Raw genomic sequence first — 23,061 nt, 5'->3', positions numbered from 1 at the left:
GAAATTTAAGAAATTCAGTTTACTTCGTGGAATACCAGCATTGCTTTTGCCCACTTGGTAGGCATACGTCTCTCAATTTAGGGCAGTGAGTTTCTGCAGGTTATGTTCACCAGCTACCTCTTAGGTACCTTCGTGTTACAGTTCATAAACTGGTTTTAAGAAAATTTTATTTTATTACAAAAAATCAACAGTGTTTTCCGTTCAGACAAGATTTATATACTATTTTAGTTTTAAAATCTGAACATATGAAAATTGAAATTAGGCATAAAGAACTGTTTTTCTATGTCAGAAGCAGTTAGGAAACTACATTGTGTTTTAACCTCGAGTTCTTGAATTCTTACTGGTGCAGTGTCTTTCATAATTCTCTACACCAGCAAGGTGCAATTAAGATGAAAATTGCTAGAGCATATTTGAATGAAACTTTCTGGTTGAGATCAGAAACATTCAAATTTATTTTCCCACATATGCAGTTGTCATTTTGATCGCATACGCAGAAATGCCTCTCTTCATTTGGCTGCATTTCAGATTCAATTGACAGTTCTTCTTATGCAACCTCCACTTTGCGCTGTGTGATCTTTCTCCCAAACATCATGTTGAGTAGAGTGTGCTATTTCCCTAGTAAGTCCTTTAATAGTTCTTCTTTTCATTTTTGCAGAGACAGAATTATTTAGTTTAGTGATTCTCAACCGTTTTGGTCTCAGGATCCCCGTGTACTCTTAAACTATTAAATGCCTCAAAGAAAATTCTAGAAAATACAAGAATACACAAGACATGTTCCATTAGTCTTCAGGGCAATGATATCATCACACGTTGTGTGGCACTCTGGAGAACTCCATTGTACACATCTGAGAGAATGAGATTGAAAAAGGTAAATAATTCTTAGAATTATTATAAAATAGTTTTGATCTTATAGACCCCCAGAGGGATCTCCCACCACCCTTGACCCCCATCCTAGAGCCTGGGACCACACCTTGGGAACTGCTGATTTAGTTGAGTGGAAGGAGCATCGTGTTCCCCTAGCAGTGATTGTTGATTTTGTGGTTGCATTTAGGACTCGTCAGCTTCTGTTGCTTTTCCAGTATTTTTGAGCTTTTCTGGTCACTCGCTGTAATATTCACTCTTGTGGTTGAAGCAGAATATCCTGCTGATCTGAAGCAAATGTACATGGGCAGGCCAGGAAAATATTCTCTGTCATATCGAATGGAATCGATGACCCCATCTCAGCCTGGGTTACTGTTTTGCTGTGTTGCTCTATTGCTTTCCCATCACCTCTGACTTGATCCTTTCCCCCAGCTGTGAGTCATCTGTTGCTGAAGGTATGCCTAATCCCTACAGACAGCCCTCTGCAAATAGCAGTGTGTGCTTTAAATGAGTAGGCTGTACTTTGTCAACAAAAACAGAAGACAGTTATCTTTGTTATAGCATAGCAAACTTGAGGGTACACAGATTCATTGAGCACCTACTATGTGCTATTAGGTACTTTGTGTGTGTTATTTCTTTTAATCCTCACTACAGTTCAGCTAGAGAGATAAGGAGATCAAGGTTGAAAGATAAGTTGGTTAATATTCTCTTTCTTCTTTGACCAATTTAGGACCCCATGCTCTGTGTTCCAGTGACACTTCTCTTGGGCAGTATATACAATTAATTGTGTATAATAGATTATTTATACTTTTGCTAGCCTGGGAGCTCCATGAGGCCGGAAACTGGAATTATTTTTTATCTTTTATGTCCTGAGTACCTAGCATAGTGACTGGCACCTATAAATATTAATACTTGTTGACACATCTCTCATGGTTACATGGTAAATAGTACAGCTGGGAGTATGACCTAGGTCAACTCTTATTCCCAAGTCCAGGCATTTCCCACTATACCTTATTGCTCATGTAACAGTGGACTCAGTATATTTCTGTGATATTTCCCTGCCCACAGTTTGATTCTTTGCTTTTTTTGTAATATTCTCTTTTTAAATTTGAAAACATTGGGTTAAGACCATGTATTTGGAAGAATCATCTCAAAGTTGGAAGGAATGGAGAGGTATAGTCCATTCTACCATCTAATTCTTGGTATTTTTTTAATTACCCCCAGTGATAAGGATCTAAGTTTCCAAAGAAACCTATTTCATCATTTGGCAGCTCTGACTCTTAAGCTTTCAACGCAGAATGAGAAAGAGTTTCAACAAATTCTAATATGAGATGATATCTAGACTCCTTAGAATCTAGGTTGCTTCCTTGAATTAGTTTCCATAACCCCCTAAAGGATGGTTTCTATAACAGATGTCAGAAAGTTTTAGGGTCATCTAATCAGCATGATAACTCTGTATTGCCTTCTCTTAAGCAGCCTAAAGCTGCAGTAGCATTTGTGGCGGCTACTTTCATTTGCTCCTTCATTTGCAGGCATATGCCGAGTTTCTGTGGTGGACCAAGGAGTGTGGGGGGTACTGTGTGTCCAGAAAGGAACAAGAAATAGTCTCTGTCCTGGTAGAACTGTCTCATGGTTCTGATTTGTATTGCAGTTACAGTTGACTAAAACCATCAAGTCCTTTCTACACACGTGCTCTTGGGAAACTGTGTCTTTGCCACTCCACATATTCGTAGTTGACTTTTTGGTTCAATGCAGTTTTCTATGTGGATTCCAGGTAATTTTCCTCTGGTTAGATTTGGCACATCATTATTGCCTGTCAGGAACTTTGGAATTGATTCTGTCAGCTGCTGTGACACTGTGTCCTTAAGCTTTGTGTTATATGACATTTGTTAAGTTTACCTTTTATATATCTTCACCCAAGTTATTGATCAAAAAATAATAATAAAATAAAATAGTTGATCTAAACAGGCCTAAGGACAGAGCCCTGCAGGTTACTGTCCGAGGCTTCTCTCCAGGCTGACATTCACTCCCTGATTCACCCAAATCCCCACATCTTACCCTTGCTCAGCATGCTTTTGTCTATTACTGTTCAGTGGCCAGTCTCCCTTCCCAGTTCTTCCAGGTGAACTGTAAAAATCTTTTGCCAGGTGATTCACCAGAAGTCTGATTTTTTTTTAAAAAAAGTATCCATGTGAGGCAAATAAGCCTTAGAGGTTTGCTGAGGCTGTTGGGTTCAGGGATTACATAGACCTGCTGCCCCATGGAATATTTGAATCCTTCTCCACCAGCCCGTACGAGTCGTGATTCTGGATTGGTTTCTGCACTTCAGGTGATATGGAACTAGTGATCTAAAAAAGTAGTCTGTTTGTAAGTACTGAGGAAGGAGCCTTAAAAAAAAGTGGTATTAAGGGAGAATCTTGATAAAATAATTATTAAATTTACTTTGAATAATAAACAGGTGAAAATAGGCAAGGCAGCACTGAAAAAGAATAATAACTAGGGGGTGTTTTGCAATAACACATGTGGAACATACTATAAAGCTATAACAATGTGGAAGTGTAGTCCTGGCTCAGGAATTTGCAGATAAATCAATGAAGTAGAGTGAAAAGCCCAGAAACAGATTAAAGCACACATTAAAATTTAGTGTATGATAGATGACATTTCTTTAAATCTGTAGGGAAAGGATAGATTATTGTATTGGAATTGTTGGCCAAACATTTACAGAAAATAAAGTTAGATCTTTCTCTATATTATATGCTAAAATAAATTTCAGATGGTTTAAACATTTAAATATATATAAACATAAAAGTACACCATAAAATATATCTGATCTTAGAATAGAAAAGACTTTGCTCAGGATACATGTAAAATAGAGTTCATAAAGGCAAAGATTTGACTACTTGAACTTTTAAAAACCTTCATCTAAAAAATAAGAAATAAAAACCTTTATGTCAAAAAGCATGATGTACACACTTTTCTCTGGTTTATTTTTTGTAACATATGGATAGAGATTAATTGCCTTAATATATAGAGTGTTTATAAATCAGTAAATAAGGTGAGTACCTTGATATAAAAATGGACAAAGAAGAAATACAAATAGTAAACATTAAAAAAATTTTAACCATCTTAGTATTAGACATGCAAAATAAAAAATGTCTTATTTTCCATGTTGAAATAGAGGAGATTTTAAATAGATAATACTGTTTGTGAAGACAGTAAGGGGAAGTAGGCACTTCATGTACTGTGGGTACCTTTCTGGCAGAACAGCTGAGCTGCTCCCACCCCCATCCGTGGAAAACATTGGCTTCCATGAAATTTAGGAAATGGTGAGGGGAGCAGGAGGTGAGTGGCAGGTGAGCAAGCAAAGCTTCATCTGTATTTACAGCCACTGCAATCCTATCATCATCTAAGCACCCTCCCCCCCACCCCCATCCCCTGGTCCCGTGGAAAACCTGTCTTCTATGAAACTGGTCCCTCGGTGCCAAAAAGGTAAGAAGGTCGGGGACCGCTGCATTAAGTCATTCATACTCTGACTTGGCGTTTTCCTTCCTGGGAGTTTATTCTAACACAGTAATTATGAATGCATACATCTAACTGTCATTTGTTATAGGGGAAAAAATTAGAAACCATCTGAATGTCTTAGGGGGATTGATTAAATGAATTACATCTACACAAGGGAATACTATGTAGCTATTTAAAATTTATATTTAGAACAGGAACTGCAGATAAACTTAATCTGCCACGCCTACTCTCTGACTGATTGGTAATCTCTTCTTGGAACACTATGTGGAGAAGGATTCTGAAGCCTTGTCTTGGCTCAGCAGGAAAGAGTGCTGTTGTCAGTGAGGGATTTTGCCATGGGAGGAGGAGGAGAAGGAGAAAGACAGACAGCAGTTTGTCAGGTCATGGTGAGGGAAATTGTTCAGTCTATATTAGCAACAACAGCAAAAATTGAATTTAGAACTATATACAATATACATTTTACTCAACTCAGAATTTTGGGGGAGAAGTCTATGAGTTGAGAAAAATGACTTAAACATACCAGAGTAATTGCTATTTCTGGTTAATAGCATTATGGATGATTTCTGTTTACTTTTTTGAGGACTGGTTTTTCTTTTCACAGTTTTCTACAAAGAGTAGTATTTTGTAATCAGAAAAAACATACAAGTGTTATAATTAAAAACACTATGAGGAAAAACAATAGTAAGGGATGTTGCCTAAGATATGGGCATGTTTTAAAGAATTATAGTCTGTAGATTTTGTTTCTTACACAATCCAGATTTCTGGAGAGGTGGTATTTGCCCAGCACCTCAGCATCTGGAAGTTGATGAGTCTTGTATGACTTCAGGAGTCCCTGCTTATGCTCCTTTTCTTGGTGCCCTCAATTCAACTAAGTAGGCATCTGTGGATATGAGAGACAAAGCTATAGTTTCTGCCTTTAAGAAGCTTACAGTCTAGAAGAGAAGATAGATACAGTAATAACAATAGCAGTAGTGATAGTAGCAACAAGTACTTACACAGTACTTTTTATATGCTAGACATTGTTCTAAGTGCTTTGTATGTTTTTATTCATTTACTCTTTACAGTAGCCCTATGAGACAGGTAACCTTGTTGTCCCCATTTACGGATGAAGAAACAGGCATAGATAGGATAAGTAGCTGGCTAAGCCAGGTTCAAACCCAGGTAGTCTGGCTCCAGTCTGTTTAACCACTGCTTCCTTTCAAACACTCTCAGTCAGGTATTGATATTGTTCAATTGCTTTACATGGATTGGCTCATTTCCTTCTCAGAACAGACCATCCTGTCTTGTTCATTCAGGGCTTAATGAGCATTTCTTACGTGTCAAACACTGGGGGAGGGCATGCAGAGTGAATGCAAACTGGTTCTGTCCTTAGTGCCTGGGCACAGGTTTGTCAGGAGGTTCAGATGTGGAAGTGTGGGTGAAGTATCATGCTGTGTAAGGTATGGCGGTGATTACGGGATGCTAGAGACTAGGTCTGCTTTACTTTCGGACCTGCCTCTTAATCAGCTCACTGGAGGGGGTTACAGGAATGGCGAGGATAATTTTGGATAGCAGCAGAATCTCACTGTCTTCCTTTGGGTGAAGGGAAAAATTGGCCCTTGATCTGAAGTGGGAAGTAAGAGAAACCGATTTTGGATTACTGGCATAACTATGTTGAGGACAACAGAGTGAATTGCCACACCAAGGGGTATTTGGTAGCTAATCCATAGGACTGGTGGGCAGATCATTTAATGCTGCAAAATGCTTTAGGAGCCTCTAAAAGGCAGCTTGTGACTGCAAGAGTAAGGGGAACCCTGTAATGAGATCTGAATCCAAGATTGATTTTTGTAATGAGGAAATCGATTTCCCAAGGAAATTGTGTGACAGTGTGATGTTTGGATGAGTGTACTTCTTGGTTGGTCTGTTGTAGATACTTTGACAGATCGTCTCTTTGTCTGGATTGTGTTGCTATTTGCTTCTCAGTGCTGATAATGCCCCTTTCCTTTCAATGATGCTATCTTATTTTCCCCTTCTAGGTTCATGGAATCCGAGCTGGACCTAAATGACATCATTCAGGAGATGCACGTGGTGGCCACCATGCCAGACCTGTACCACCTTCTGGTGGAGCTGAATGCTGTGCAGTCGCTTCTCGGGTTGCTTGGGCACGATAACACAGATATCCTTTCGGATCTGTCCTCGGCAGGAAGGCTGACATGGTGGAGACATGCTGTTTACTCTCTCTCCTGTCTGTCTCTGTTGATGTGTGCTGTCACGCCTCGTGTTCCGTTTTCATTCTAATTATCTTCTGTCTCGAAACACAGAGTGCTCTTTATTCATTTGAAAATCTGGTTTTTATCTGTTAACAATCTTGAGCAATCCTTAATTGTCCTGTTTGGACAATCCTTAGTTGTCCTAATTGTTATTAGTACTAGAATTCATTGTGATGTATCTGTTCATACACTAATAGAACTAATTTTCAGGATTTGGATTTGGAGGCCCTTTGTTAGGGGCAAGGCCAGACAATTTTGAATGTCTTGATCCAGACATCTTTCTGTTAACAGATGGCCCAGTGGAGTGAGACTAGAGGAGGCAGTGAACCGTGGCAGAAAGCACATTGGGATGTCCAGGAGGACAAGGGAGTTTATCTGTTTTGTCCATTGCTATATTCCCAATTCCTAAAAAAGGCTGGATGCATAATACATAGCATTTAATATTTGTTGAACGAGCATTAGACCTAAACAGACAATCTAGGTTTGACTCTCAGCTTCGTTTCTTATGTGAAATGTGGTGTCCCTCCGTGGCTTGGTATTCTTATCTGCAAGAGTAGAGTTAATAACTTTCGCCTTTGAGTGTTATTGAGAGGATCAAATGTGTCATATAAGAGCTAAGCACAGTCTCTGATATATAGTAGGCACTTAGTAAATGTTACTTGTAACTGAATCTGAATCATGACTTCCAAAACCATTTTATACTTTGTCTTTGCTATCAGATGCGCAATAGCTTTATTGCAAAAGGTTTTTGATGTGCCTGTGGACAGTATTATGTTCATTAAACCAGATTCACTTCCTCTAGTTGTTCTGTTTGAATCTAGATTTCCAAAGGTAAGAGACAAACGTAGTTAGTCTGCTTGACTGATATTCATGGGGAATCTGCCGCTGCTTCATGTTATTTTCATCTTTCTAGTAATCTCTCTCCTGAGAGCATGTCTGACTAGGTTCTTTCCTACCTGATAATTCTCATAGAAATAAATCAGTGAATAATTTTAATGCAGGCTTCTTGAAGGGCAATCTTAAGACATTTCTGATGCTTCATGTAATGTTAGGCAGTATTAAGAATTGATCTGCCAGTCCCCAGATTGATGGCTGTTTCCAGGGCTCACCGTGGGGTTCTGGGTTGTATGAGAACCTTAGTCAGTTAGCTTATTTCTGGGTGAGCTCAGTATATGGTCTCATGAATTCATTCAGTAGACGTGCTTTGAGTGCTTGTTCTGTACCAGCACTGTGCTAGGCCCTGGGGGACCATAAGCTGTACTGGAGGCTTAAGCATCAGTCAGTAAGCATATATTGGGTATTGCCTCAGTCTGCTTGGGATGCTGTAACAAAATACCATAAACTGGGTGGCTGATAAATAGCAGAAATTCATTTCTCCCAGTTCTGGAGGCTGGGAAGTCTGAGATGAAGGTGCCAGCAGTTTCAGTGTCTAGTAAGGGCCTGCCTCCTGGTTCATAGGCAGCCATTTGCTCACTGTGTCCTCACGTGGCAGAAGGAGTGAGGGAGCTCACTGGGTTTCTTTTACAAGGGCACTAATCCATTCATGAGGGCTCTGCCTCCCAAAGGCCCACCTCCAAGTACCATCACACTAGGGATTAGGTTTCAACATACGGATTTGGGGGATATTATAAACATTCAGTCTTTAGCAGGTATCTGTCATATGACTAGCCCTGTTCAAGGCACTAAATGGTCTCTGCAGATTTAGTGACTAAGAGTTCTGGTTGTGACTTCACGTTTTAGTTCACCTACAAGAATGGGAGATTTCAGAATCTGATCAAACCTTAGAGATGATGTAACCCAGTGCCTTATTTGTTTATTGATTTAATGACAAGTCTGAGGTTCAGATATTGGACTTTTGAGGTTGAAGCTGACATCTCCGGTCCCTGATTTTCAGTCCAATGTTCATTTTAGTGTACCTTAAGTCTTCCCTATGGGATTTGCTACATCGCTGACAATTTCATAGTCACCGGTTAAAACCCATGTGTATTAATACAAAAGTTGCCTGTTTTGTTTCTGTAATACCACTGTCATTCTTTTTTCTATTCCTGCTAACTCAAAATAATAGTAGCCGCTTTCCAAAGATACTGACATTTTGCTGATTCACCAGCCTGGTTCCTGCTGGGGAGAAGACTGACACAAGAAGTGCTGTTCGACATCAGCATACTTGGGAAAGGCAAGGGCACAGATGTTCCAAGTTGTTAAGTTCTGGTCTTTAAAAAGGAAAAAAACACGTCCCCCTATAATAACTTTGACAGACTGCCATTTCCCTCCTGTTTTCTGAGAGCTAAACTGTTTTTTCCCCCTCTTATCTGCCGACCTTCACCCAACTGCCCTAATGATATTTTTTAAAATCTGATTTTTAATTATACCCTACATCAAATTTAAAGTGCATTTGAAATTTTTTTAATTACCTTAATTTTAATTAGATGAAGCAATTAGGGTAAATGTCATCTTCCTCAAAGTACAATTTTTCTTGAAAGTGATTTCAGGAAAGGGCAGGCCCTCTTGACTTACATCTGACATATCCTCTATCGGTTGGAACGTTGATCTCCCTGCCACGTTGTGCTCTGCTTCTTGTCTTATCTGTGATCTATAATGGAAATTTTTCTTCAGGAAACGGTTGTTAACAGTTTACTGTTGTACAGCTGTAACTGCCCAAAACACCTTACCATGAATAAACAATTTCATGGCAGTCATGACTTAAATTTTTAATCTTTTTTAACTCTTCATTTATCAACCAAGACCATACATGGCTGGTTATGGTCCCAGCAAGCACAGGTCATCTTTGCTTTGTCCTTCTCTGAGAAAACATAAACTACAGGGATTTTAATTGGAGCAGAGGCTGGTTTGTTGTAACCTTAAGAGGCAGAGGATGTGAGAAAACAGCTTGTGCCTCATCCTTTCAACCGTGAGAAGCTGCTTCCCAGTGTATTCTGGCGCTCTGCATCGCTGCCGCTGGTGAGGGCTTGTCAGCGCTTCTGCGCCTCATCTGCCCCCTGAGAGCTGGAGCCCAGCCCGGAGTTCTGCTCTGTGAAGAGCACCTCTGGGCGGTGGGGGGAGGAGGGAGGAGGGGCACACACCTCCTGCAGTGTTGAAGGGATACTCTAAATGCGTTGGGAGGGAACAGAGGTGGGATCCAGCAGCTGCTGCCTTTTCAGAGTAATGCTTTTTAAAACAATTTTTCGTTTAAAGTAAATCACTTAAACATGTTTAGAGCCCCTTTATGTGAACCTTTTGGAGTGTTTCTATGGAAAAATAAGACCACAGATACATTTAAAGATACTTTTCTTAAGATATTGCTTAAAAAAAAAACCCAGTTTTTGTGGCCTGGTTTAAGCCACATTTATTCAGTCTGCCTAAAGGAACAAGGAGGAATAAAACAAGAGGAAGATAAAACCTCAGATAGTGGCTGATCACCTCTTCTGCTAAGAGGGAAAAAAAAATCACCATGGCACCAAATTCACAATTACCCTGTTTTGTATGTCATTCTCATGTTTTCAATTTGAGTGGCAAGTCAGTGGAGCCCTTTCTAAAGTATTTTTGGTAAATCACTGTTATTTACTGGGTTATTCCTTTGTTTGATGAGCATGTTGGATGTTATTAGGGAAATAAGAAATGATAACTCCAGCCAAGAGCAAAAACACTCAAATTACTATCCCCATGGTGTGTGTGGAATGTCATGCTCAGGAGATGCCACTGGAACTCTGAGGAGGTGTGGGTCATCTGTGGCTTGGGGATGGTCAGGGAATTGTGGATTGGAGGTGGGTAAGCTTTTGATAGATGTAGAGATTAGATTGCACTGCAGGTTTATTTTCATTTTCTCTCTCTCTGCAATGGAAATTGCCATTCCTCATATGCTGGATGGAAGCTGATGTGGTCTTGCTGGCTGCTCAAGTAGTCACTACAAACTTATCAGGATATCAGGTCCAGGGCTATTTTTTTTTTTTTTAAAATTGTGACTATTTCCCAGCTAAGTGCACTATTCTTTAATAAAAAATTATCAAGCAATCTAAACCTTGTTTATTCAGAATCTGCTTTCTCTCCACCCCTTTGTGATTTAGAAAACTAAGGTCTCATGGTAATGTTAACTTAAAGCGTCAGTACAGTGGGTTGCATACTAATATGCAAGAAAGGAAAAATTTGTCAGTTACAGAGTAGATCATTGGTGCCGATGGGAGAGCTTTGTGTGTGTGTGTGGAATAACTTCAGGGAGTGGTCATTAGTGCTTTTATCTTACTGTTTAGTTTTCCTCAGACTCCAGAAAATCAGGAGAACTTGCAGAGTTGTCCATTTGGTTTTTGTGAAGAATTACTGTGGGAATTTGGAAAATAATGAGCAGTTTTTTTAGACCAACAGAGATCAATTGAACTCGAGCAGTTTGGATCTGAGAATGCTAAAGTGGAACAAACTGACTGAGAAATACCGTATTATCCCAGAGGGTGTGTACAATAGTAAAGGGTGCCTTGTGTTACAGACCCAGTGTTAATGAACAAGAATAGAGCTGGGGAGGCTTTGGGCCTCCTAAGGGGCTTTCTTCTAATTGGACTGGGAGGGAGTTGGTTATTGCTCCATTGCTTCTCTGCAAGCACTGTCTAATGAGACTTACATGTCTTGAGCTGTTGTTTTGCTAGGGGCTATTCTTTATACTTCCAGAATCAAAATTACATTTAAAAGAATTTATTCCCTTTCTCTTCTGTCATCTGACTTCCTTGATAATATGTATTGATAAGGCACCCATTTTTCAGAGCCAGTTAAATATTCTCTGGAGAAAGGCAGATTAGGTAAAAAGTGCCAAAATGGCAATGTTACAGAAGGACCTCTTAATGTAATTTTTGATCTTGTTTATGGGTTTTGGATGAAGTTCATGTCCTTGAAAGGTTAGGGTGGTTGTAGCCTGCTTTAGACATTTCACCTATGGCATAATAATGCCCACTGGCATTTGGTAAGTACTTAATAAATGTTGAATTGAGTGCATTTTCTCCTTAATATTAGTTTTATCTAGGACTGGTATAAAATTAAGTGTCCAGGTTCATTCTAGATAGCTTTATGTCAGCTATTTTAAAAGTAGAAAAAGGCCATTTTTTCTGTTTTGAATTTCATCTGCATTAACTGAGCTATGTCTAATCATTGTCCTAGTCTAGGAATTAAAGAAGAATTTTTTTGAAAGCCCACATTTGTTGTGTTAAATCAGTTAATTCCTCTGAATCTATACTGGTTCATTTGTCTTAGGAAAGTCTTTTTGAAATGACTTTTTTAAAAAGCCATCTGCTTAATGCATCTTATTTTTTCTCTGTTGGGTTTTTTTTTTTCTTTAATAACTTTGTTCCTTGTGGACACATCTCACTGGAGATTAATTAGATTAATGCTCAGTTTCTTTACTAAGACTCAGAATGTTTACACAAGACTCTAAGTGGGATCAGCCCAAAAAACAAATATCTAGAGCCAAAAAATAGAAGTAAACACCACTCTTTTTCCAAGAGCCATTGTGTTATGGACCATTTTGTGCCCAGCTGGTCTTTTCTACTTCACCTATTATTACACTAACTTATTGCCCCAATAGTGGACAGGTACAGAGGGAGTGTGTGGGGTGGCTTTTCTACTCGATGTGACAAAATAGGCTATCAAAAACTGTGTTTTAGTAATTCGCAGAGAGACATGCTCTCAGTTTTCCTATTATACTTGGACAGGAGAGCCTTTTACTTTGTGAAATGAAATTGTAACTACAGTGGAAAAACCCATCACCCGTGCCCAGAGTCTGCTTGTGAAGAAATGCTGGAGGGATGGCAGACCATGCTGAATTTTCTCATGAAGATTGAGAGTTCATTTGTCTTTACTTTTGGTTCTCATTCCTCTTTCTGGTCTTCAAGTGACCTTTCGTCTTCTGGGTCATATTATATTACTCAGGAGTTGATGATTACAATTATGGCATCATTACTGCCTTGCTGCAATGCTGTTTTTTGAAAGTTGAGAAATTATGTAAAATCAATAGTGGTAGGATTGATGAGATGCTTACCAGACCTGGTAGGTTGCTGATTTCTCGTCTGACTTCTCAAGTGAGGTATGAAAGTAGGCAAGGGAGGTAACTACTGGAACATTAAAAGAAACAACTTTTCTTGGTATAAGTTAGACATTTATGCTGTTCCTATATAAAATCACCATTGTCAAAATCTTTTTTCCTTTTTTTCCTCCTTTTTTTTTTTTTTTTAAAGTTCCTAGGTTTAATGTGACACATTTATAGTATGGTTTAAAACTAATCAAAGAAAAATGTGATATCTGGTCCACAAGACCTTACAGGCTGAAAAAGGACTTCATCAATCTGAATCTCTGTGGCATATCTGAAATATAAAATTAGATCTTCTAACCCACTGTGACCCAGAAAGGGAGAACCAGGCAATTGTTAGCTTACATTTTAGATTTTAGAGGCTTTTGAAAAAAACGAAGGCAATAGTGAAGACTTTGGGCGTTCTGTGGAAAGACTTGACTAAGAATCTGTATTACAGTGCTTTCATGTTTTCTGATTATTTTAACTTACTTGGCCTTACCTGACTTCATTTATTCCTTATAACTACTCAGCAAGATAGGCTGGGCAGAGACTATTATCCCAGTTTTACAGATTAGGAAATTAAACGTAAGGAAATAAAGGGGCTTGTACAAGATTACATGGCTAGTGATAATTTTGGGACCATTCGCCTCGCTAAAGCTGTGAAGCAAAGATGAATATGACATGACCCCTGTCCTCCAGCTTGCTCTTGACTCTTCATCTGTTGTTCTTTCAGATATGCCCCACTTGTCTTTTCTGACTGTTGTTTAATTAATAATCATCACATACTAGTTAATAAGTATTCAGTCACACATGGTACTGTGCAGAGATGTAATGCTAATACTACTTAGTGCATGCCTGACTCAGCTCCTTGTCCTATAGACATCTGACTCTACAGCAGATGGATGGATAGATGGATGGGTGGATGATAGATGAAATGTTACCATGCATATCAAATAAGCATGTGAATGGATTGTAGGATTTTTCATCTCATATGTAAGAACTCTTCGAGAGAATAAATATGGGAGTTTCTTAGATGAGGGAGAAGTGTTAACATTTTGTTTTTAAAATACTATTTTCTTCATATAGTTATAATTTTCTCTCTCCTCCCTGTCCTTCCCCTCTCCCAGTCCTCTTTCCTTTCCTTATCAAATGCCTTTGTATATTCCAGAGTCTCTGCTTTTATCCCTGTGGTTTTTTTTTTTTTTATTTCAGCATGTTATGGGGGTACAGATGATTAGGTTACGTATGATGCCCTTACCCTCCCTCCCCCCCAAGTCCGAGCTTCAAGTGTGTCCATTCCCCCGGAGGTGCGCATCACACTCATTGTTTGTGCATATGCCCGTCCCTTCCTCCCCCCTTCCCCCTCCCCTTGCCCAACATCCAATACATGTTATTCTTATATGCGCACTTAGATGTTGATCAGCTAATACCAGTTTGATGGTGAGTACATGTGGTGCTTATTTTTCCATTCTTGGGATACCTCCCTGTGGTTTTGATTTCTAGTCTACCTGTCCCAAGTTGAGGACAGGTAGTTGCCTGTTTTCTGACCATTCTTCTAGCAAGTCATTCCTAATTTCTCAGCTCAATTTGATTGCTCCTTTTTAGGAATCTGCAGGTCATGTTGTCTGTATTCCTCATTTGTTACACGTTGGCTATTACCTGTGGTGTATGATTTTTTTATTTTATGTCTCCTTTCCCTCTTACTTCTCCCTCTTCTATTTTTGCTCAGTGTTTAATTCTCATCATTTGCCTTCCTTTTATGTTCAAAGCAATGTGGCATTGGAAGTGATGGAGGTTGATGGGGCCTAGCCCACTTCCATGTCACTCTTTCCCTCTACATTTGCAACATTTGCAACCAATTTTGTCATGCCCTGATCTCTGAAGACTCCTTAGTGAACATCAGCTACCTCGTCTCAGAAATCATCACTGCCTTTGAAGGTGAACTATACAAGGTAGTAAAGATTGCACTGAATTCCAAGAATTTAAATTATGAGATAAGATTGAGGGTGTTGGCCTATTTCTCACTGGAAAACCGACCTCCCAAGTGATTTATTTAAAGTTTTGAAATCTGTGAAAATGTAGTGAACCTATGGAGTAAGTTGCCAGGAAGGCAGCATAAGGAAAGAGACTGAGTGAGTCACTTAACAGTATTTATTGAATACCCACTGTGGGTGGAACCTTCTTGAAGAGACGTTAATAAAACCAAAGTCTCTTAAAGGTAAATGACAATAAAGCAATTGATGATGAGGAAATGGAAGGGAACCAAAGATTTTAACAGAATGTTGGTAGGATTTCAGCACGTATGTGATATCCTTAACATTTTTCACATGTATCCATAGCTGTGGTTGATTTGCTTCAGGAATTAACAGATATAGACACCCTCCATGAGAGTGAAGAGGGAGCAGAAGTACTCATCGATGCCCTGGTAAGTGCACATTCTCCTGGGGTTTTGCAGGTTTGTGTAAGGCATTGGCATGACCACCATGGTTTTTCTTTCTTTTTTTCCTTTTTGTAAAGACGGGGTCTCGCTACTGCCCAGGCTGGTTTCAAACTCCTGGCCTCAAGTGATCCTCCTGCCTCAGCCTCCCAAAGTGCTAGAGTACAGGCATGGGCCACCACCGTGGTTCTTGTTCTCTTCTCCTTTCCTGTCTACTAGTTGCTACTGTTATTCCCATTTATAGCTATGAAGCTGAGGCTCAGAGAGGTAACACAACTTGCCCATAGTCACATAGCTGGGATTTGAACCTGTGTTCTCTCTGACTCCATGTTCTTGTTCTCTTCCCCTTTCCCTATCTGTTTTGTTGTTACTGATCTTTTCCCAAAGAGCTTTCACACATACTTGTTTTCTCTTCTGGGTATAATCCCAAGTGCCAGTGAGGACAGGTATTATTCTTACTTATTTTACAGATAGACCATCAGAGGGGAATTGGAGAATGCTAAAAACAAGAACATCTAGGCCAGAGTTACATCCCTTGCCTGTAGAAGACAGGGCCACTTTATTTCTGCATTCCTTTTTACGGAGCTTAGGAAAGGCCTCAAAATCTCCCTCAGCTATTATTCCAGGCAGCAGCCAATCCAAAGGAGGTGAAGCCTGCTGGCCAGGTCCCATCTAGTCTAATCACCTCACAAGTAAGAAAACTTAGAAGCAGAAGTGAAGCCTTCTTCTGGGTCACTCAGCCAGTCCTGTGACAGCTGAGATAAGAGCCTGCATGTTCCAATTCCCACCACAATTCTGTTCCTACCACACCAGCTTCCCTCACTCACTGGTGATCAGAGAGAACAACAAAGCTGAAAAGGCATCACAGCTGGCCAGTGGCAGAAGTGGGTCTAGTCCAGCTTCTTACTCTGGTACCACCTGTGGAGCTCTGTTCACCTGCTAAGCTCTCTCTCTCCTCAAGCCTCTGTTGATTTTCTTTGCCTTTTATTATCTTCTCTTTTCTTTTCTCTTTGGTAAGAATGTTAGTAAGTACTGGTTTTGATCCAGATTGCAGAGTTTATCAAAGATAAACTGCAAAAATACTGCAGCCACTTGTATTAGAAGCACCTGGGCTGCTTGTTAGGCTGCTTTCTGGCCCTACCTAAGACCTACTGAATCAGAATGGCTGGGACTGGGGCCCCAAATGATTCTGAAACCCCACTGCTACACTGCCCACCCCCTCCTCATCCTTTCTCTTAATGTTTTCAACACTGGAAATTTCCCATGTGCCATGTTCATTGCTAGCATTTGGTGTGAATGAAGGGGTTGTGAACCCACTGTATGTGAACTGTTTCTTACAGAGAGCGAGGCTGGAGTCCAGCAGGGCCATTTGTGACTTGAGTATGATGAAAATTTCTATGGCTGTTTTTCTTTTAAGCTCCTTCCTGGAGCACACTGCCACTTTTGTAGAATTCAGGGCCTTTATTTTTCCTTTGAACCATTGTGCAGAAAGAAAAGGATGATGTTGGGGTGTCCTTTTGTTTTGAGGATCATCTGAAGAAAGGCTGTGGCACTCGCTCCTGCACTGTGTCCCCACAGTGTCATTTGTGCAGTCTGCTTTCCAGAGGTTAATTACAGTGGCCCTGTATGAGCCTTCCTGCCTGGTCCCTGGGCTGATTTTAATTACCATCCTTTGCCCGCATGAATAGAAAAGATGAGAGAGGAACAGCTAGCCTAGCTGTTGCATGTAAAACGTACTCAGAAACAGCAATTCACACAAAAGCTCTTTGTGTTTTCTGTGTTGCCAAGCCCACCAAGAAAAGCTGGGTCTTGCAGATTTTATTGTTTATTTGGAAAGAAGCAGTTCGTCCTCAGTCTGGGGAGCCATTAGGTAGCTGCTATACAGGGTTTTCTGTTTGTTTTATTTAGGTTTTTATTACTATCTTATTTTAAGATTTTGACTCTTATAGCTTTATCCTGGTGGGGCTGGTGTGAATCACAAACATTGAACATTCCTGGATTCCAATATATTATTTGCTTGTTTGCAACCAGTCAGAAGCCATTAGTAAATACCAGAGAGCAGAACTGGAGGGTGATCTTCCATTTATCTTTTTCTACCCTTACGCTGCGTTTGGGAAGAAGTTTTATAAGTATTCTCATATTACAAGGGTTGAGTTGTCTTTGTAGTTTTAATTTGGGGCCAATATCGAAGGCCTAGAATTGCATGAGCAGAGGCTAGAGGGCATGTGGCAGAATTTATTGTGGCGTGCACTTTGCAGTTATTGCTTTGGTCTTTTTCCCAGTTGGAGGTCCTGAGCAATAGAGTAGCACATTTGTGGGGAAGGAGTGCTGTCCTGGTATTCTCAGGGATCTTGGGGTTTTGAAATTTTGTTCATATCCACTGTTGTTCCTTATGTAAAAGGTGAGTGTTTGTGCTTTGTAACAAGTCGATTTGGTAGCCTAGAAAATGGACTCTTTTCTGAAGAGTAGTAAACACGAGGGTATGTTGCTTCGTTGGCAATTCCCTGGCTTACCTCTCCAAAGACGACTGTGGACTCCTTGAGAATAGTGATTAGATTGCAGTCATTTTTCTACTTACTAGTCCCAAAACTTGCCATGTGCTTGGTAGTCCCAGGCCCTTGCTCATGCTCTGCCTTCAGCTGGGCATGCCTTGCTTCTCTGGGGCTACTTGGGATACTCTTTGTCCTTTAAAGCCTAACTTAAACCTTATCTCTTCTCATTTGAGTGTTTTTGAGACTCATCACGTCAGCAGAATTTGTGTTCCCTTTGTACATCCTGGCACTTGTCACTTGGATTATAGGCATCTCTTTATAAGTTTTTCTTTCCTGAGTTGTGATCCCCACCAGGGGAGTGGTCACACTGGTGGCTCTGTCACTTACCAACTGTGTGTCCCTAGGAAAGTTACTGGTCTCTCCATACTGTTTCTTCTTCTGTAAAATGGAGATGACAATAGTACCTGCCACACAGTACTGAAGTGAGGAAAAAGTGAGATAGTGAATGAGTTTTTAGAATAGGGTGGCACAGTAAACACCCAATAAATATTGGCCATTATCATTGTAAAGATATTATGCCTGGCAGATATTAAAGGTTTATTAAATGTCAAGTTAAAATCATATGTATCATCTGCTACACAGTGAAATGTTTGTGCATGAGTTCAACGTTTTTTCAGTTCAAAAAATGTTGCAAAATAATTTTGAACAAAAAAGAATAAAAAAACCCCTCGCATTTGGATGGTGTTGGCCTAAATAAGACATGCAAGCATAGAGGTTTAGTTTTAAAAAGGAAGAAATAAGTACTGCTAATAATACAAGGCAGAGTGTTGAGAACAGCTGTGAGGCAAGCTCCCATGGAAATGAAGAGGAGGGAGCGATCACGTCTGATGGGGAGTAATCAGGAAGGGCTGCGGAGCAGCGGGTGTTGGTGATGGCCTCGGAAGGGAGGCTTTAATACGAGAGTGTATGGAGGTGTCACAACCAGAGGAGGTAGATGTGTCACTGGGTCACGAAGCTGACCAGAGTGGCTAGGAGCCATGACTTGCTTTAAAGAGTTTCACAAAAATGCCTTTGATGTAGAGAGCTGGGCGGATACCCTCCATACGCATTCTTGCCCTCAATTAACCCTACTTAAACGTTAAACTTTGAAGTCCCATATTGGTTTGGCTTAGATGTGGTTGGCAACGTATTTGTGCTGCTCAGGTGAGGCTGAGGTTGGCAGGTTTTATGTTGCTGTAGGGGTACTTACTATGTAAATTTCTGGATCCTGTCCCTTCTTTCCATTTCCATGAACATACTTGCCTTCATCTGTATTTGTTCCTAAGCAAAATTCTTTTGTTCATTCTATCAGTAAATGTTCATTGAGCACTTGGTACGTTCCTGATTCTGGGAACCTGGTCTGTAGCTGTGAGCACGACTGACAAAGCCTCTGCTTTTGTGGAACTCATATTCTGGTGTAGGGAGAAACAGTAAACAAGCAAACTATCAGATAGTGATTCTCTGTTACATAGAGATTTATAATAGAGTTGCTGCGATGTAGAGTGGCTGGGAAATCAGGTTAGATTAAATATTTGGACAAGGCCTGAGTTCTGGATGACAAGAAGAAACCAGCCCTTCAGAATGATCAAGAGCAAGATAGGACAAGGGCAATAAGGCAAGGCTGAGCTTGACATAGTCAAGGAACAGAGAAAGGAGCAGAGAAAGGGCCAGTCCCGTTAGAGTACACCTGGGGGAGGACAGAGAGTAGAGTCAGGGCCAGACTGTGCTGGGCTCTATAGGCCTTGATAAGAAGTTTGGGTGAATTGCCAGTGTCAAGAGAGTAACTGCAGGATTGTAAGCAGGGAAGTGGTAACATAGTCTGACCAAACGTTTTAAACAGACCACTCTGGCAGCTGTGTGGATAATGGATTGGAAGGGCAAGAGTGGAAGCTAAAAAATTACTAGCTTGGCTGCAGCAGGCCTGAGTTTTACATTATGATCATATTACCATATGTATCCTCAAAACTTGTTTGATCAGGATGCAATGGATGGGGGGGGTTATTTTTGTTTTTTATATATGAAATTTCTGAAACTCTTAGTGGGTAGAAAAACTCTATTCAAACTCTTGAGAAAGCTTATTGGCAGATTGTACCAGATAGAAAAAGAATCCTCCCTCAAACCCTCTCATCTGTCTTTTTTATTTCCTTTTCTTCTCTTATATCCATCCTCTCTGGTCAAGTGGAAAAAGATTCTGATCATGCCCTTGAACTTTATCTCAGTAGGACCTGCTGGAATATTGTTTGGGAGGCCTGCTAATAACAGAAATAACCAGTGGCTTATCAGAAGACATCAGGCCCAAGACAGTCCAGATTTCCAAGGCCAGTATTGCTACTCTCACTGATGATTTAATCCTTAAGCAGAATTTGTTTTTAGTTTCAGACTTCATCACAGGTCCAGAAAATTGAAGGTAGACCCAAGGGGTTAGAGGCAGTGGGACAGAATGCTAATTTGTACTTCTTACTAAACGATATCAGAGCTATGCATAATATAAATATTTTTCCAAGGGTTTTTTGAGTTAAATGTATTTTGACTGCTTTTGGCCTTCCTGCAATCAGATAAAATTGCGTTTAACCCAGCTAAACATAAAGTTTCACACTTTGCAAGCTTAAAAAGGCTGCCTGTTAGAAGTTAGATTTCCGTAGCAAGAAAAAAGATTTTCCTCCAGCCAGACACCCATTATCCATAACCATTCAGCTCCAGGATTTAAGCGCATTGCTCACTGCTGCTGCCCCCACCACTCTCCAGACAGCAGAGATGGGAAACGTAACTAAGAATCAAGGAAAAGGGGAAAAAATAATGCAGATAAAGCAGCAATAAGCAATTGAAACTGGTGAAGCAGTTCGCAGAACTGACAAGCAGTGTGTGATACCCAATGGAGTTGCAGTGTCTGCTGCTGTAGGATTCAGGGAGATTATAAGTCAATCAGGGTGATTTAGGGAAAAACATACTGTGACATGGTTCATATTTTTCCCCCAGATGTTTTTCTGTTTTCTCTCACATACCCAAATTGTCTAATTAATTAAGGAAAACATTACAGCGTATTTCTTTGGTGACGCTTTTGCAGCTGTGAGATTTGAGAACAAGATTGTACATCTCCCGGCATAAGAGGGAAAAACAGCTCTTACTTGCACTTACAGGTGCTCTCAATTCTGACATCAGTATCCCCTCAAATAGTAGCCCCTCATTGTTTCTCAAACCAGGGCATAAAGGAGAGCCTGAAAAATATAAATCATTTGTGATTCAGGTATTGCAAATCAGTTAATAATTTCAGCTTTTCCACTTATCCAAACATTTCCCTTAAATCTCACCCAGAGAGATTAAAGATCAGTATTTCAAGATTGGTCTCTCTTGCCGTCACTTCCATCCTCTGGCTCAGTTTGAGTTGTATCTATAGAGCGCCTTACACATAAGTGCTCAGGAAGTCTCAGTTGAATGAGATCATTTCCTTCTCTCTCCTTTCTCTCCCCTCACTGAAGTAATAGAGCATTATGGAGAGAAATAGAGTTTGGGGTGGAGCATGGTGGCTCATAACCTCTAATCACAGCACTTTGGGAGGCTGGGGCAGGAGGATTGCTTGAGGCTAGGAGTTCGAGACCAGCCTGGGCAACATAGCAAGACCCCATCTCTACAAAAAATAAAACATTACCTGTGATGTGTGTGTGCCTATAGTCCTAGCTACTCAGGAGGCTGAGGTTGGAGGATCACTTGAGCCCAGGAATTCAAGGCTGCCATGAGCTATAATCATGCACCACTGCACTCCAGCCTGGGCAACAGAGCATAAAACCCCATCTCTAACAAAAAAAAGTAAAGTTTGGAAATTGATCGCTTATGTCACCGGCTTTGGGACTTTGGTCAGACTAGTTAGTTTCTCTCAGCCTTTGTTTTCTCACCTATAAAAGTTGTGAGGATTACATGAAGATAAACAGGGCAATATATATAACAAGCCAATTACAGTGCACAAAGTAAGTGTTCCATCAGGTTACTTAAATTTAGCAAAATTTACTGAATATCTGCTATATATAGCATTTGTATGAGACTTTGAAGGGTATACCAAGTTGAATGAGGTGAGGTGCCTGCCTTCAAGGAACTTGGCTTTTTCTTAGGCAGTGGGAGATATGAACAGTGAATAATCAGGTATCAGAAGGGGTAGAGGGATAGATGCAGACTCTCTGCTTGATTCTTTGAGCAGCTACCGTGAATGAACCAGACCCCAGGTAAGAGATGTCACGTTTTCATTTAATTTTTATAATTTATCCCCATTTCATAAGTGAGGAAACTGAGACACTGAGAGGGAGGATAACACCACAATTATGCAGTAGACCTTAACTTCAGATACAGGTTTGCTTGCTGGCTGTCTGCTTAGGAATGTATTACCAGATGGATAATCACTTCTTGATAATAGAAAATTAGGTATTTCCTTAGTTATCCTCCTCCGTTGTGCGTCAGGGTTACTTAAGGGCAGTCTCCCTAGAACGCAAATCGTGCACAGAAAGTAGCATGAAGTAGTGAAAGTGTTATTCCACCTAAGAAGGAGGCCTGGGTTTTGCCTTTGCTGCCACTGCTCAGTAGCTATGTGGTCTTGGCTAAGTCACTAACCTCTTGAATATCAGCTGTATGATGTGGCTACTGAAAGTTTCCTGTCTATCTCAAAGTGTGTGAATCAAATTAAGTAAGAAATACAATACTTCTTATGCATTAAACATAATACAAATATGAAGTATTTTGTTATGTTAATATATTCTTTTGAAGTGGGAACTAGAACTTTTTCATAAGTAATAGTTTCATAAAGGCTTAACATGGAAAGTTAGGAATGTTTTGAGTTTAACCCAAAATTTCGAGATCAGTGTGAAATGTGCCTCGTAAACAGTCCAAGTAAACATCTCCTGGTGCCGTGGTCTAGAAATGTGTTTTGGCTTGAAGGCACTGTTGATGTGACTTAAAATGGCATTCTTGTAAGGCGTTTAAGTACCACAGAGAAGGAGAAAGAGCACCGGACTTGGTTTCAGCTGGTCCGTGTCCAAGTGCTGGCTGAACTTCACTCGTTAACTTTTAACCTTGAATTTCACTTTGTCTCCTTAAGCTTCAGTTTGCTCATCTTAAGTTAAGGATAATGATGCCGATGCCTCCCCTTTTCTTCCCTCAGGGGCCACTTTAAGACTCAAAAGAGATAATGGGGCGGGAGAGCACATTTTAAACCATAAATTGCTGATTATTTATTTACTTTATTCATCCAAATACAGAAGCGAGCATGGGAATGGGAACATTTTGGGGACTGTTTGTGACATGCGTCCTCTCTCCTTTTGCTTCCCTGTTCCTGCAGGTGGATGGGCAGGTGGTAGCACTGCTGGTGCAGAATCTGGAGCGCCTGGATGAGTCTGTGAAAGAGGAGGCAGACGGCGTCCATAATACTCTGGGTGA

General features: G+C 40.3%; 1 protein-coding gene across 1 annotated transcript in view; it reads left to right on the top strand.

Annotated features, from left to right (window-relative positions):
- The window catches only part of CTNNBL1 (catenin, beta like 1), a 177,341-nt gene that overhangs the window by 38,709 nt on the left and 115,571 nt on the right, over window positions 1-23,061 (top strand). The window contains exons 4-6 of the mRNA XM_012662812.1: window positions 6,399-6,538; window positions 15,003-15,100; window positions 22,964-23,057. Coding sequence (XP_012518266.1) covers window positions 6,399-6,538; window positions 15,003-15,100; window positions 22,964-23,057 — 332 coding nt within the window. The remainder of the gene's footprint in view (window positions 1-6,398; window positions 6,539-15,002; window positions 15,101-22,963; window positions 23,058-23,061) is intronic.

Source organism: Propithecus coquereli, unplaced genomic scaffold, assembly GCF_000956105.1.
Source record: "Propithecus coquereli isolate 6110/MARCELLA unplaced genomic scaffold, Pcoq_1.0 Scaffold780, whole genome shotgun sequence".
Classification (NCBI taxonomy): Eukaryota; Metazoa; Chordata; class Mammalia; order Primates; family Indriidae; genus Propithecus; species Propithecus coquereli.
The sequence above is the reverse complement of the archived record's forward strand: the minus strand, read 5'-3'. Positions and strand labels throughout refer to the sequence as shown.